Here is a 13110-nt window from a genome sequence, read left to right on the forward strand (position 1 = left end):
ACCATCTTTGGAAAATACAATCTTCCAAAAATAGCCAGCAAGAGAACCCTTCATGGAGAAGGGTCACAGCTTTCAGAGCACCAGCTCCCTGGGTGCCGACGGCTCTGGCTCTGTGGGATCTGTCCTCTAGGCTTCTAGGCTCCCGTAACTCTGATCTCTCTCCTTTGCATTCCCAGATCTGGGTTCCTACAGTTACTTTGGTGTCTTCTTTTCACTTCTTTCAGCCCTTCAATATCTGCTGGCCAATTTTTGAACATTCCTTGTAGTCAAATAACTGATATAGCTTCGGTTTTCCTCAGGGGGTCCTGATTGATAAATTACTAGTGTTCAGAAGTAAATATGATAAAAATCGGAATAGTGCTGACATTTTATTACATGGGTAGGAAATTCTGTTAGTATATTTAAGTACTGTATAGCAAACTATATCAATATTGCAGGAAATATAAAATAAAATAAAGGGTACTAAAAATAGACCTCACTCTTAAGAAGCAAGAGAGGGAGATGGAGTATGTTCTCAAAGGAGAAACCTCCAAACAGATTCTGAGATTGCGGTAACTAATACAGATGAAAGAAGCAGAAATATAAATGCTGGAGAATGCAGGCCCTGGAGAAAGGTTATGGTTAGTGAGTGAAGGTTTCCTGGAGTTCATGCACTTTGAATACAGTTTATGGTTCATCACTTTTGGAAAATTCTCAGCCAAAAATTCTGTCTCCAAATATTGCTCCTGCTATTATCTCTCTTTTTCTGGGACTGCAGTTACATGTATGTTAGACTGTGTCCCATGAGTGTCTGGGACACATGAGAGTCTGTTCTTTCCATGCTGTTTTCTCTGTTCTTCCTCTGTTTCGGTATTTTCTATTAATCTGTCTTTGAGTTCATTAACTCGGTCTTCTGCTGTGTCTATTTCTACTGTGTCTAGTTAATCTTATTTCATTGAGTTCTTAATTTTAGAGATTGTATTCTTCAGTTGTAGAACACATATTATTTTTAGATTCCAATTCTATATTTAAATTCTCCAACTTTTTACCCAGTTTTAATCTTATCCTCTATTTTATTTAATGTATTTATTATACTTAAAGTTTTTTTCTGTTAACTCTAAATGTGGATCACTTCAACGTCTGCTTCTATTTTTTTTCTCTCAGCTATTGGCCATATTTTTCTGTTTCTTCAGATGTTTCATAATTTTTTATTGTATGCTGCACATTATAAAGGAATGGAATCCTAGAAGGTGAAATTGGTATTACCCTCTCATTCCCACACCGCCTGCAGTGGATTCACTCTTCCCTGTATTAGGCAGGTAGGGTGAAATATTGATTGCCTCAGTCCAATCAGGAATTGAGCTTTTGTTAGACTCTGTCCACCTCTATTTTCAAATGTCTCAAGGATGAAAGCTGTCATGTATTTGTTGTAAGCCCCTCCCCACAGCAGGGCTTTATCTTCTAAGCACTGGTAGGTTGCATGAGATTTCACTCACCCTGGTTCCCTCGAGACTGAGCTATCCTAGCATTCAGAAAACATCTCATGGGGAAAAACAGCAGTATGTTTAGAATTGTCCTAGATTCCAATCTGTCATGTCAACCTGCATGACTGTTAAAAGTTCTACTGATATACCTCTCTTCCAGGAGAATCCTTTGGCCTAAGACAAGTGCAATATTCAACCCTTCATACTTGGCAATGCCCCCAGGGAAGAAAATAGCTGATGATCTCAGCTCACATAAATGGGCTTCCTCTTCAGTAGAATTTTAGTTCATCTAGTCCTTGTTACTTTCACATGTCTCTGATGTTTAAAAAAAACCCAAACATATATATACATACATATATATATATACACATATATATATGTATGTATATACATACACATATATATGTATGTATATACATGTGTGTATACACACACACACACACACACACACACACACACACACATATATATATTTAAGTTTATTTATTTTGAGAGAGAGCAAGTGAGTGAGAGAGTATGAGCAGGAGAGGGGCAAAGAGAGAGGGAGAGAATCCCAAGCAGGCTCTGCGCTGACAACACGAAGCCTGATGTGGGGCTTGAACTCACGAACTGTGAGGTCACAACCTGAGCTGAAATCAAGAGTTGGGCTCCTAACGAACTGAGCCACACAGGAGCCCCTAAAAAAGTGTATTTGTGCTCTCATTTTCCCCTAGTTGTTGCAGTGGGAGTGATGGCTGTCACTATTTACTGCATTCTACTTGGAAGCTGAAGTCTTTGCATAATTCTTAAAACTTTTTATTGTAAAATAAAACATCGATTTAGAAAGCCACATGAAACAAATGTATAGTTTAATGAGATATTACAAGGAAAGCCCACTACCCAGGTCAAGAAAAATAAGTTTGTCTGCCATACTGGAAGCCCTTTGGATGTATCCCTTTCCAAACTCAATGCCTTCCTCCACACAAGAGAACCATTATCCTGTAGTTTTTTTAAAGTCTCTTTTTACCTACAGGTTTTTCCTCCGTAGCCCTTCTCCGCCCCCCCCCCCCCAAATTCATCCTTTAGAACCTGGGGTATTCAACCTGCAATTTCTCCCACAACATGGATTTGATTGACTGGACACTCATAGTGCAGTTCAATGCACTGGTCTGTCCTCTGTATGTTCTGCAAATTGGCAGAACTTCTGGATTCAGAAGTTTGATCAGACCACATTTGGTCCCTTTGGCAAAACTACGGAAGGTCGTATGTTAGCAGCTGTTAATTATTAACACCTAGGTCTAATTATTTACTGAGTGTTGCAAAATGGTGATATTCAATCATTTATGTTCCTTTATTTGGATATTTTTATAAAGAAACAATCCTCTTATCTACTATTTTGTACCCAATTCATATGTGATACAGTTCATATAAGAAGGGTTGGATATAGGCATGCTTCTTTCACTTTGTTTACTAGTACTCAAGATGATAAATTAATTCCCTGTGATTTCTAAAGGCAACTAAGTAGAGTTTAAAAAAATGTCAGTAGGAACTCATAGATTTAAATATATTTATTGGATTTTAATCAATCATAATTACTGTCTCTTAAAGTTTAAACTGTCCCATCTTTGGTCAAGTGGGAACACCTTCAAGTTTGTTCTTGACTCTCTTTGACATCTCCTAGTCTTTGATAGATGGCTTGTATTCTGGCATGCCACGCTGGTCTGGGCTTATTTGTACATTTCCTGTCCTAAATCTGGAAACAGACATTTCTCCAAGAAGCCCTGGTTTCTTTTAGGGAAATGGAACTTCAAGACCCAGTCCAGGAATAGAGACGTTCATTGCCACTAGTTGGTCATTATTTCTAGGCCTCTTCAATTGACAGAGCTAGAATATAATTATTTGTAAATGAGGAATTTAATTCAAATTGAAATTTAGGCTACAAGGTCTTTTATTTAACTTCTATTTTACATTCATATTCTTCCACATCAAGAACTCTAATTTTCAAGAAACCTGGAGAGGATAGAATCAGAATAACCCATACCCATTTTCTTTATTCCACATATACATTGCAGTCTCAGAATAGCAATACTATCACTTCAACGTCCCTGAGAAGAATTACAATTCTTTCTGCATATCTCTTCCCATTCTCCTCCCACTTTTGAAAATACTTGTACCACCTTTGTACTAACTGAGCATACAGCCAGTGCAAGCTACTCTCTCTTTGCACCCTTTATTCAGAGTTCCTGGATTCTCTGTATGTTTCATGCTCACCCTCTATCAGGGTCTCTAGCAATTTTGTCTGAAGTTCTGTGGTAGATTCCTCAGTATGGACTCATGGGAACAGTGTTCCCTAACTTCTTACATATTAACAGTTTGTGGCCTTCATACTTCAGTTTCTCTGGGTATAAAATCCTTAGCTTACATTTTCTTTGATTAGCCTAAATATGTTATTCCATTTTCTTCTAGTATAAAATATTGCTTTCAAAAAGTGTGATGGTAAATCTAAATTTCTTTCCCTTATAAGTAATATGTACTTTTTTGTTGATGATTAAAGCATTTATCTCCTTTTTCTTCAAGGTCCAAGAATTTTATTAGAATAGGTACTGATGTTGATTGTTCTGGGTCAGTATTCAGAAGATACATTGCAACCTTTCAATAAACAATTTCCACTTTTTTTCTTAGAACAGATTTGAATTCTAGTTCTTAGCATCTGTTCCATTCTCTTGCTTTGGTTTGCTTCCTCATGGTCTCCTATTATTTGCATACTGGACTTTTACCTGTCTTCAATACTTACTGCTCTCTCTCAAAACCTTTTATTTCCTTTATTTTTTTATTTTAAAACATTTCCTCTTTCACCGTCTATTTATCTTCTGGGATTACTTGTTTTATTTCTAGTTTAGTCTTCATTCTGAAGTGATTTTTCCTTTCATTTCTAATATTTTTCTGAGTTTTGCCATTTCATTTTTGGGTTTTTCTAACTCTGACTTATGTAGTGTTTTCATATCTTGCATCATTTTCCTAATGTCATTAAGCACATTGTGAAATAGTTGCTTACAGTTTTGATCTGTTCTGTGGGCGTGTCTTTCTGCTGTGCTTTTATTGTCTATAGAGATGTTATTCTGCTGCTTATTCTCTCTCCATATATTAACTCTGTATTGGATCTAACCTCAATGCTTTGCTATTGTTCATTTTTACATGAAATGAGTTGTCTTGAGGAGCATTCATGATAATTTTTCTAACTTCACGGAGCTTTTTCTAGTTTTTTCCTAGAGTGTTAAAAAAGTAGAGTGGTTTGCTTCCTGAGATTTATTGGTTTTATTCACTGGTCCTCCTTTTCATCTTGGTCTTCTCTTCCCATTGGATAATAACTCTGTCCTGCTCAATTTTGATCCTGCAGCCAGAAGCGTGGGAACTGTTCTGGAAGGTCATCCTGCTGGTCAGTTCTGAGGGTTCCTAGGGACTAGATGGCTCTAGGGCAGCTGGTTCTCAACTGCAGTGGCTTTGCACCACTCCTCTCCCCGTCCAGGGACATTTGGCAATGTCTAGAGACTTCTGGTTGTCACAACCAGGTGTGTGCCACTGGCAATCAGTGGGAAGAGGCCAAGGATGCTATTAAACATATGACAGTGCACAGGACAGCCCCCCACAACAAAGAATTATCTGGTGCAAAATGGCAATAGTGCTGAGGTTGAACAACCCTTTTCTAAGTCATTCAGATCTTATTATAGGTCGCTTGCACTTACTCTGTATTAGGAGTGAGCAAAAACCCTTCTTAGTCTCAGCTGTTGGTCCTAAATTTTCCTCTCACACTTCCTAATAAATATATATTGTCTATTTTGGGGTTCTTCTGTTCTTATATATGTCATACTTCGATTGCTTTTCTGTATTTTCTCCTGCACAGACACTGATATCATGTAGGTCTTGTGGCTTTTGGTACTTTGCCTTTGCCCACTGGCGTTTTGGTGTTTATGGGGATACTCTCTCCCCTAGTTCTATTTTCAATGTTGCCCACAGGGCTTTTTAAAAGCTGTGGCAAAATATACATTAAATTTGCCACTGTAATCATTTTTAAGTGTACAGTTCAGTAGTGTTAAGTACATTCACCCTATCATCCAACCAAGTTCCATAATTTGTTCCTAGGTTTGTAGCTTTGCTATCTATTGCTCTGTTCTTATGTGGGAATTTAGAGAGATTACTTGTTGCTATCTTCCCAGAATCCTCTTGCAAAGAGTTTCGAAAGTGGAGAAATAAGTTTCTTAACAGAAAAATAATTTTAAAAATGGCTTTCAAGAGTTACCTGCAACTTTATCTCTACTTAAGGCAGAGTTAAACTCTTCAGCTGAAACATGGTAACCCAACCAGTAAATGCTATTTGAAATATTCTGAAGAGTCATGAAGGATTTCCTTTTAAGAAGTGAGAATGAAATAGGGTATGTTCTTGACAATAATCATAACACACAAGCCTCCAAAATCCAATCTCTAGGGTAGAGTGACAAAAAGCTGATGGAGAAAGAAATTAAGAACAGAATCTATTTCACTAAAATTAACTGATTTGTAAAAGTATAAATCAAACTTTGGCAGCCAACCCAGATTTCCCTAAGTAGACTTCAAGAATTAATGAGAATCCATATACTTTGGGGTATTTGTAAGATGCGCTAGACAGAGTATTATTATTTTAATCATTGTTTTGGAGGAAGTCTGGGCAAAGTCACTAAATACACTTCAAGTACTGGGGAAAGAGAACAGATTGTAGAAGTGGTACACTTGGTATCATATATAGAAGGTAATTTAAAATATGATTCCAACTCTTCACTGTTAGGTTTAAGCAGTATAACAGTTTGGAAATCGGGTTATATCTTTCATCTTCCTACACTTAAGATCAACTGAAAACTTTTCCCCTAAAGCCCATGGGATATCCACTGAATAGTGGATCCCCTGGTGTCCTAAGCTGTTTCTTAGGTCTTAAAGAGCCCTTTATATTCTTTTTTTTTTTTTTTTTTAATTTTTTTTTTCAACGTTTATTTATTTTTGGGACAGAGAGAGACAGAGCATGAACGGGGGAGGGGCAGAGAGAGAGGGAGACACAGAATCGGAAACAGGCTCCAGGCTCTGAGCCATCAGCCCAGAGCCTGACACGGGGCTCGAACTCACGGACCGCGAGATCGTGACCTGGCTGAAGTCGGACGCTTAACCGACTGCGCCACCCAGGCGCCCCCCTTTATATTCTTTTAAAAAAATGAAAATGATTTAAAGAAATCACCTCTCAACAATGTTGAGGCAGGACACGCCATCCTGGCCCCCCACAGCATAGAGAAAGCCTCCGAGCACCGCCACACCAACACTCGTCCTGCACGTGCTTGTGGGAGCCACATCGCTGCTCCATTGGTTTGTTTTGGGGTCGTACCTGCGGAGAACACATTAAGAGCAGAGTTTGTACTATACAAAGAAAGTCTGGCTATATCTACACAGTCTATGTTCTTTCCTCTAAATATGGACTGATTAATAACTAAAGCATATGTAATGCTAATTTATGTTTTAGTTTTTAAACTTAATTTTTATTTAAACAAGTTAGATATGAATATGTTTTCTTTTTTTTTTTTTTTTCAACGTTTATTTATTTATTTTTGGGACAGAGAGAGACAGAGCATGAACGGGGGAGGGGCAGAGAGAGAGGAAGACACAGAATCGGAAACAGGCTCCAGGCTCCGAGCCAGCAGCCCAGAGCCCGACGCGGGGCTCGAACTCACGGACTGCGAGATCGTGACCTGGCTGAAGTCGGACGCTTAACCGACTGCGCCACCCAGGCGCCCCGAATATGTTTTCTTTTAAAACATTTTTCAGAAAGTTTTGGACGAAGCTAAATTTCCCTTTGAGTTCCACCAATTTCTGGTCTCTTCCCATTGTGACTTGGTGTATGTCCTTCAAGACAATACTTTATAATACCACAACGTAGGAACTGTTTTCTCACTCGACATATTTCTGAGATCTACCCATGCTAATAGATATAGCTCTAGATTCTTCCAATATTTCATTATTGTGTGTGCCTTATATTATTTAATACTATCCCTACTGATGTATCCTTACATTGCTTATTACATTTTGCCATTAAAAACAGTAATTACTAATTTGACCAGTAAAAATGATTTTGGCATACAGGACCTGAATGTGATACAGGAAACCATCAAAACCCTAGAGAAGAAATCAGGAAAAACCCTCTCTGACCTCAGCCGCAGCAATTTCTTACTTGACACATCTCCAAAGGCAAGGGAATTAAAAGCAAAAATGAACTATTGGGACCTCATCAAGATAAAAAGCTTCTGCACTGCAAAGAAAACAATTAACAAAACTAAAAGGAAAAGATATTTGCAAATGACATATAGGATAAAGGGCCAGTATCCAAAATCTATAAAGAACTCACCAAACTCCACACCCGAAAAACAAATAATCCAGTGAAGAAAAAGGCAGAAGATATGAATAGACACGTTTCCAAAGAACATCCAGATGGCCAGCAGACACATGAAATGATGCTCAATGTCACTCCTCATCAGGGAAATACAAATCAAAACCACACTGAGATATCACCTCACGCTGGTTAGAGTGGCTAAAATGAACAGATCAGGAGACTATATATGCTGCAGAGGATGTGGAGAAACGGGGACACTTTTGCACTGTTAGTGGGAATGTAAACTGGTGCAGCCGCTCTGGAAAACAGTGTGGAGGTTCCTCAAAAATTAAAAATAGATCTACCCTATGACCCAGCAATACTACTGCTAGGAATTTACCCCAGGGATACAGGAGTGCTGATGCATAGGGGCACTTGTACCCCAATGTTTATAGCAGCACTCTCAACAATAGCCAAATTATGGGAAGAGCCTAAATGTCCACCAACCGATGAATGGATAAAGAAGATGTGGTTTATATATACAATGGAATACTACTTGGCAATGAGAAAGAATGAAATATGGCCTTTTGTAGCAACGTGGATGGAACGGGAGAGTGTTATGCTAAGTGAAATAAGTCATACAGAGAAAGACAGATACCATATGTTTTCACTCTTATGTGGATCCGGAGAAAGTTAACAGAAGACCATGGGGGAGGGGAAGGAAAAAAAAAAGAAAGTTAGAGAGGGAGGGAGCCAAAGCATAAGAGTCTCTTAAAAACTGATAATAAACTGAGGGTTGATGGGAGGTGGGAGGGAGGGGAAAGTGGGTGATGGGCATTGAGGAGGGCACCTGTTGGGATGAGCACTGGGTGTTGTATGGAAACCAATTTGACAATAAATTTCATAAAAATAAAATAAAAATAAAAATAAATAAAAGTGAAAAAAAAAAAAAAAAAAAAGACCTTACTGTAGGGATAATCATTCTACCCTGCCCTCCCTATCCTCTTCTTTGCCTTGGCATTTGAGAAGTGACAATGGTTGAAAAGTCCCAGAGCCTGTAGTGAAGATATTTAAAGCTAGGGACACTGTATTTTTTTGATTCTGTCTTTTAGTTTTATTCTTATAAAATCCATAAAACTCAGATTCTGTGGAAAGAAGTTCTTAATACTAGATGATTTTAATGTCCTGGTTATTTGAGTTGGCAACTTCAATATACTCAAACATACTCAAATTAGAGTATATTCTGCATTGATAAATTATGGAATATGTACTAAAGAGGATTTATGTTATAGAAATTGGAATTAAATACTCCTCAGGTAAAGGTATGGTGGCAGTCTCTCAGCATAAATTCTTCTCTATTAGTTTACCAATCATGCCAATCCCATTCATTTTGCCAGTGTTGGTTTAGGAAAGGCATGTGACCTGATTCTAGCCAATGATTGATGGGGGAAGGTCTGCTAAGAAAAACTGGGGTTTCTGGTAAGGATTTCCTTGCTCCCAAACTTTCAGAAAGAAGACATGGCCCCTTTTCTCCCTGTGAACAGTTACGTCTAGATGTGATGCTCAAAACTGCTCCAGCCATCTTGATGTCTATTTGAGAAGGAATCCATATGTAAGCATTGCAGAGCTAAGGGAGGTATCAGAGAGGTGGAGTTAAAGCCCTGAGAAACCGTGTTTCTGGAAAATAATAAATTATTTTAACCTGCTTAATAGAAGTTTTCTGTTAACCTGTAGCTGAAAATATCTTAACTGAAAATTTGAGTGACAGAAACTCTTAATAATTGTGTGTGCCTTATACTATCCTCACACTCTCCTCTGTGAAAATGCTTCAAAACCTGTAGTTTTGCTGATATATGGCCATTCCTTGTAAATTTCTCTGGAAGGAAATGTGGATTTCAGAGTAGAGAAATATTATAATAATAATAACAATTAAAATACCTTATTATTATTAAAAAACACAATAATTACTCTTGTATATTTCTCCTTGTGCAAATGGATAATGACAAGTAGAATCAAGGGGCACAGAGTACAGTGATTTATTTTTTTTTTAGAGAGACAGCATGTGAGCAGGGGAGAGGGCAGAATGGGGGCAGTGTGGGGGGGGAGAGAGAGAGAGAGAGAGAGAGAGAGACAGAATCTTAAGCAGGCTCCCTGCTCAGTGTAGAGCCCTACACGGAGCTCCATCCCATGACCCTGGGATCTAACTTGAGCTGAAATCAAGAATTGGACGCTCAACTGACTGAGTCACCTAGGTGCCACTCGCCCCACCTTTTTAAAAATATTTTAGTCCATCGGGGCGCCTGGGTGGCGCAGTCGGTTAAGCGTCCGACTTCAGCCAGGTCACGATCTCGCGGTCTGGGAGTTCGAGCCCTGCGTCAGGCTATGGGCTGATGGCTCAGAGCCTGGAGCCTGTTTCCGATTCTGTGTCTCCCTCTCTCTCTGCCCCTCCCCCGTTCATGCTTTGTCTCTCTCTGTCCCAAAAATAAATAAACGTTGAAAAAAAAAAATTAAAAAAAAAAATTTTAGTCCATCTATTCACATTTTTTTTTAGAGACAAGTGGACGAGGGGCAGAGGGAGGACAGAGAGAATCTCAAGCAGTCTCCACACCCAGCACACAGCCCAATGTGGGGCTTGATCTCATGACTCTGAGATAATGACCTGAGCTGAAATTAGGAGTCTGCCACTTAACCGACTGAGGTACCCAGGCGTCCCAAGTCATTTTTAATTTTATAACATACTATCAAAAAACTATCAAATTGCTCTTTTTGTAATTATATCAATTTTAATTGTTTTCAATCTCATTAATTTTTTCTTTGTATTTTCTTGGATTTTGTTGCTTTTTATAACTTCTTGATTTAAAAGAATGATTTATTTTCTCATCTTTCTTATTTTCAAATGTATGCATATTGTTATAATGCATATAAATTTGCCTCTGAATACTGTCTTAGTTGCATCCCACACATTTTGATATATTTGGGCTTAATTATTATTAAGTTGTAAATATTTAATCATTTCCATTCTTATTTAATTCATTTTATTTTTATTTTTTTTAATGATTTTAATTCTTTTAAATAGTCTCTACACTCTATGTGGGGCTTGAACTTACAACCCTGAGATCAAAAGTTGCATTCTCTACTGCCTGAGCCAGCCAGGTACCTGTAACTCAATTTGTTTTTCAGCACACTTTTTTTTTTTTTTTTTTTTTAACTTCTGTGGAGCTAATCCCTCTGGTCTGGTTTTTCAGCTCTACAATCTATACCTCTAGATTTTTTTTTTTTTGTAATTTTAGAGACAGAGCGAACAGGGGAAAGGGGCAGAGGGAGAGAGAGATAATTTTAAGCAGGCTCCATGCTCAGCTTAGAGACTGATGCAGGGCTCAATCCCATGACCCTGGGATCATAACCTGAGACAAAATCAAGAGTCAGATGCTCAACTGACTGAGCCACCCAGGTGCCCCTATACCTCTAGATCTTTATATGCTGCAGGATTTTTTTGTTTGTTTGTTTCTAATATAATTTATTGTCAAGTTAGCTAACATACAGTGTATACAGTATGCTTTCAGTTTTGGGGAAGGATTCCATGATTCATTGTTTACATACAACACCCAGTGCTCATCCCAACAAGTGCCCTCCTCAATGCCCATCACCCATTTTCCCCTCTCCCCTGCTGCCCCCCCCCCACCATGAGCCCTCAGTTTGTTCTCTGTATTTAAGAGTCTCTTATGGTTTGCCTCCCTCCCTCTCTGTAACTATTTTTTCCCATTCCCTTCCCCCAGTCTTCTGTTAAGGTTCTCAAGTTCCACATATGAGTGAAAACATATGATATCTGCCTTTCTCTGACTGACTTATTTCACTTACTGAAATACCCTCCAGTTCCATCCATGTTGCTGCAAATGGCCAGATTTTATTCTTTCTCATTGCCAAGTAGTATCCCACTGTATATATAAACCACATCTTCTTTATCCATCATAAGTTGATAGACATTTAGGCTCTTTTCATAATTTGGTTATTGTTGACAGTGCTGCTATAAACATTGGGGTGCATGTGCCCCTATGTATCAGCACTCCTGTATCCCTTGGGTAAATTCTTAGTAGTGCTATTGCTGGGTGATAGAGTAGTTCTGTTTTTAACTTTTTGAGAAACCTCTACACTGTTTTCCAGAGTGGCTGCACCATTTGCATTCCCACCAACAGTGTAAGAGGGTTCCCCTTTCTCTACATTCTCACCAGCATCTGTTGTTTCCTGAGTTGTTAATTTTAGCCACTCTGACCAGCGTGAGGTGGTATCTCAGTGTGGTTTTGATTTGTATTTCCCTGATGATGAGTGATGCTGAGCATCTTTTCACATGTCTGGATGTCTTCTTTGGAAAAGTGTCTATTCATGTCTTCTGCCTTTTTCTTCACTGGATTATTTGTTTTTTGGGTGTGGAGTTTGGTAAGTTCTTTATAGATTTTGGATACTAACCCTTTATCTAATATGTCATTTGCAAATATCTTTTCCCATTCTGTCGGTTGCCTTTTAGTTTTGTTGACTGTTTCCTTTGCAGTCCAGAAGCTTTTTATCTTGGTGAGGTCCCAATAGTTTACTTTTGCTTTTAATTCCCTTGCCTTTGGACATGTGTTGAGCAAAAAATTGCTGCAGCTGAGGTCAAAGAGGTTGTTGCCTGCTTTCTCCTCTAGGGTTTTGATGGTTTCCTGTCTCACATTTAGGTCTTTCATCCATTTTGAGTTTGTTTTTGTGTATGTTGTAAGAAAGTGGTCTAGTTTCATTGTTCTGCATGTTGCTGTCCAGTTCTCCCAATACCGTTTGCTAAAGAGACTGTCTTTTTTCCATTGGAGACTCTTTCCTGCTTTGTCAAAGATCAGCTGGCCATACATTTGTGCATCCAATTCTGGGTTCTCTATTCCATTGGTCTATGTGTCTGTTTTTGTGCCAATATCATACTGTCTTGATGATTACAGCTTTGTAGCAGAAGCTAAAGTCTGGGATTGTCATGCCTCCTGCTCTGGTTTTCTTTTTCAACATTACTTTGGGTATTCGGGGTCTTCTGTGGTTCCATACAAATTTTAGGATTGTTTGTTCTAGCTTTGAGAAGAATGCTGGTGCAATTTTGATTGGGACTGCATTGAATGTGTAGATTGCTTTGGGTAGTATTAACATTTTAATGATAATTTGTTCTTCCAATCCATGAGCATGGAATGTTTTTCCATTTCTTTGTGTCTTCTTCAATTTCCTTCATAAGTTTTCTATAGTTTTCAGCATACAGATCTTTTACATCTTTGGTTA

At 38.4% G+C, this 13110-nt stretch overlaps 1 protein-coding gene across 1 annotated transcript in view; it reads right to left on the reverse strand.

Annotated features, from left to right (window-relative positions):
- Positions 1-13110, reverse strand: part of KLHL20 (kelch like family member 20) — a 71613-nt gene that overhangs the window by 17189 nt on the left and 41314 nt on the right. The window contains exon 8 of the mRNA XM_045452875.1: positions 6703-6846. Within this exon, the coding sequence (XP_045308831.1) occupies positions 6703-6846 (144 nt within the window). The remainder of the gene's footprint in view (positions 1-6702; positions 6847-13110) is intronic.

This window comes from Leopardus geoffroyi, chromosome C3, assembly GCF_018350155.1.
Source record: "Leopardus geoffroyi isolate Oge1 chromosome C3, O.geoffroyi_Oge1_pat1.0, whole genome shotgun sequence".
In the NCBI taxonomy this organism is placed as follows: Eukaryota; Metazoa; Chordata; class Mammalia; order Carnivora; family Felidae; genus Leopardus; species Leopardus geoffroyi.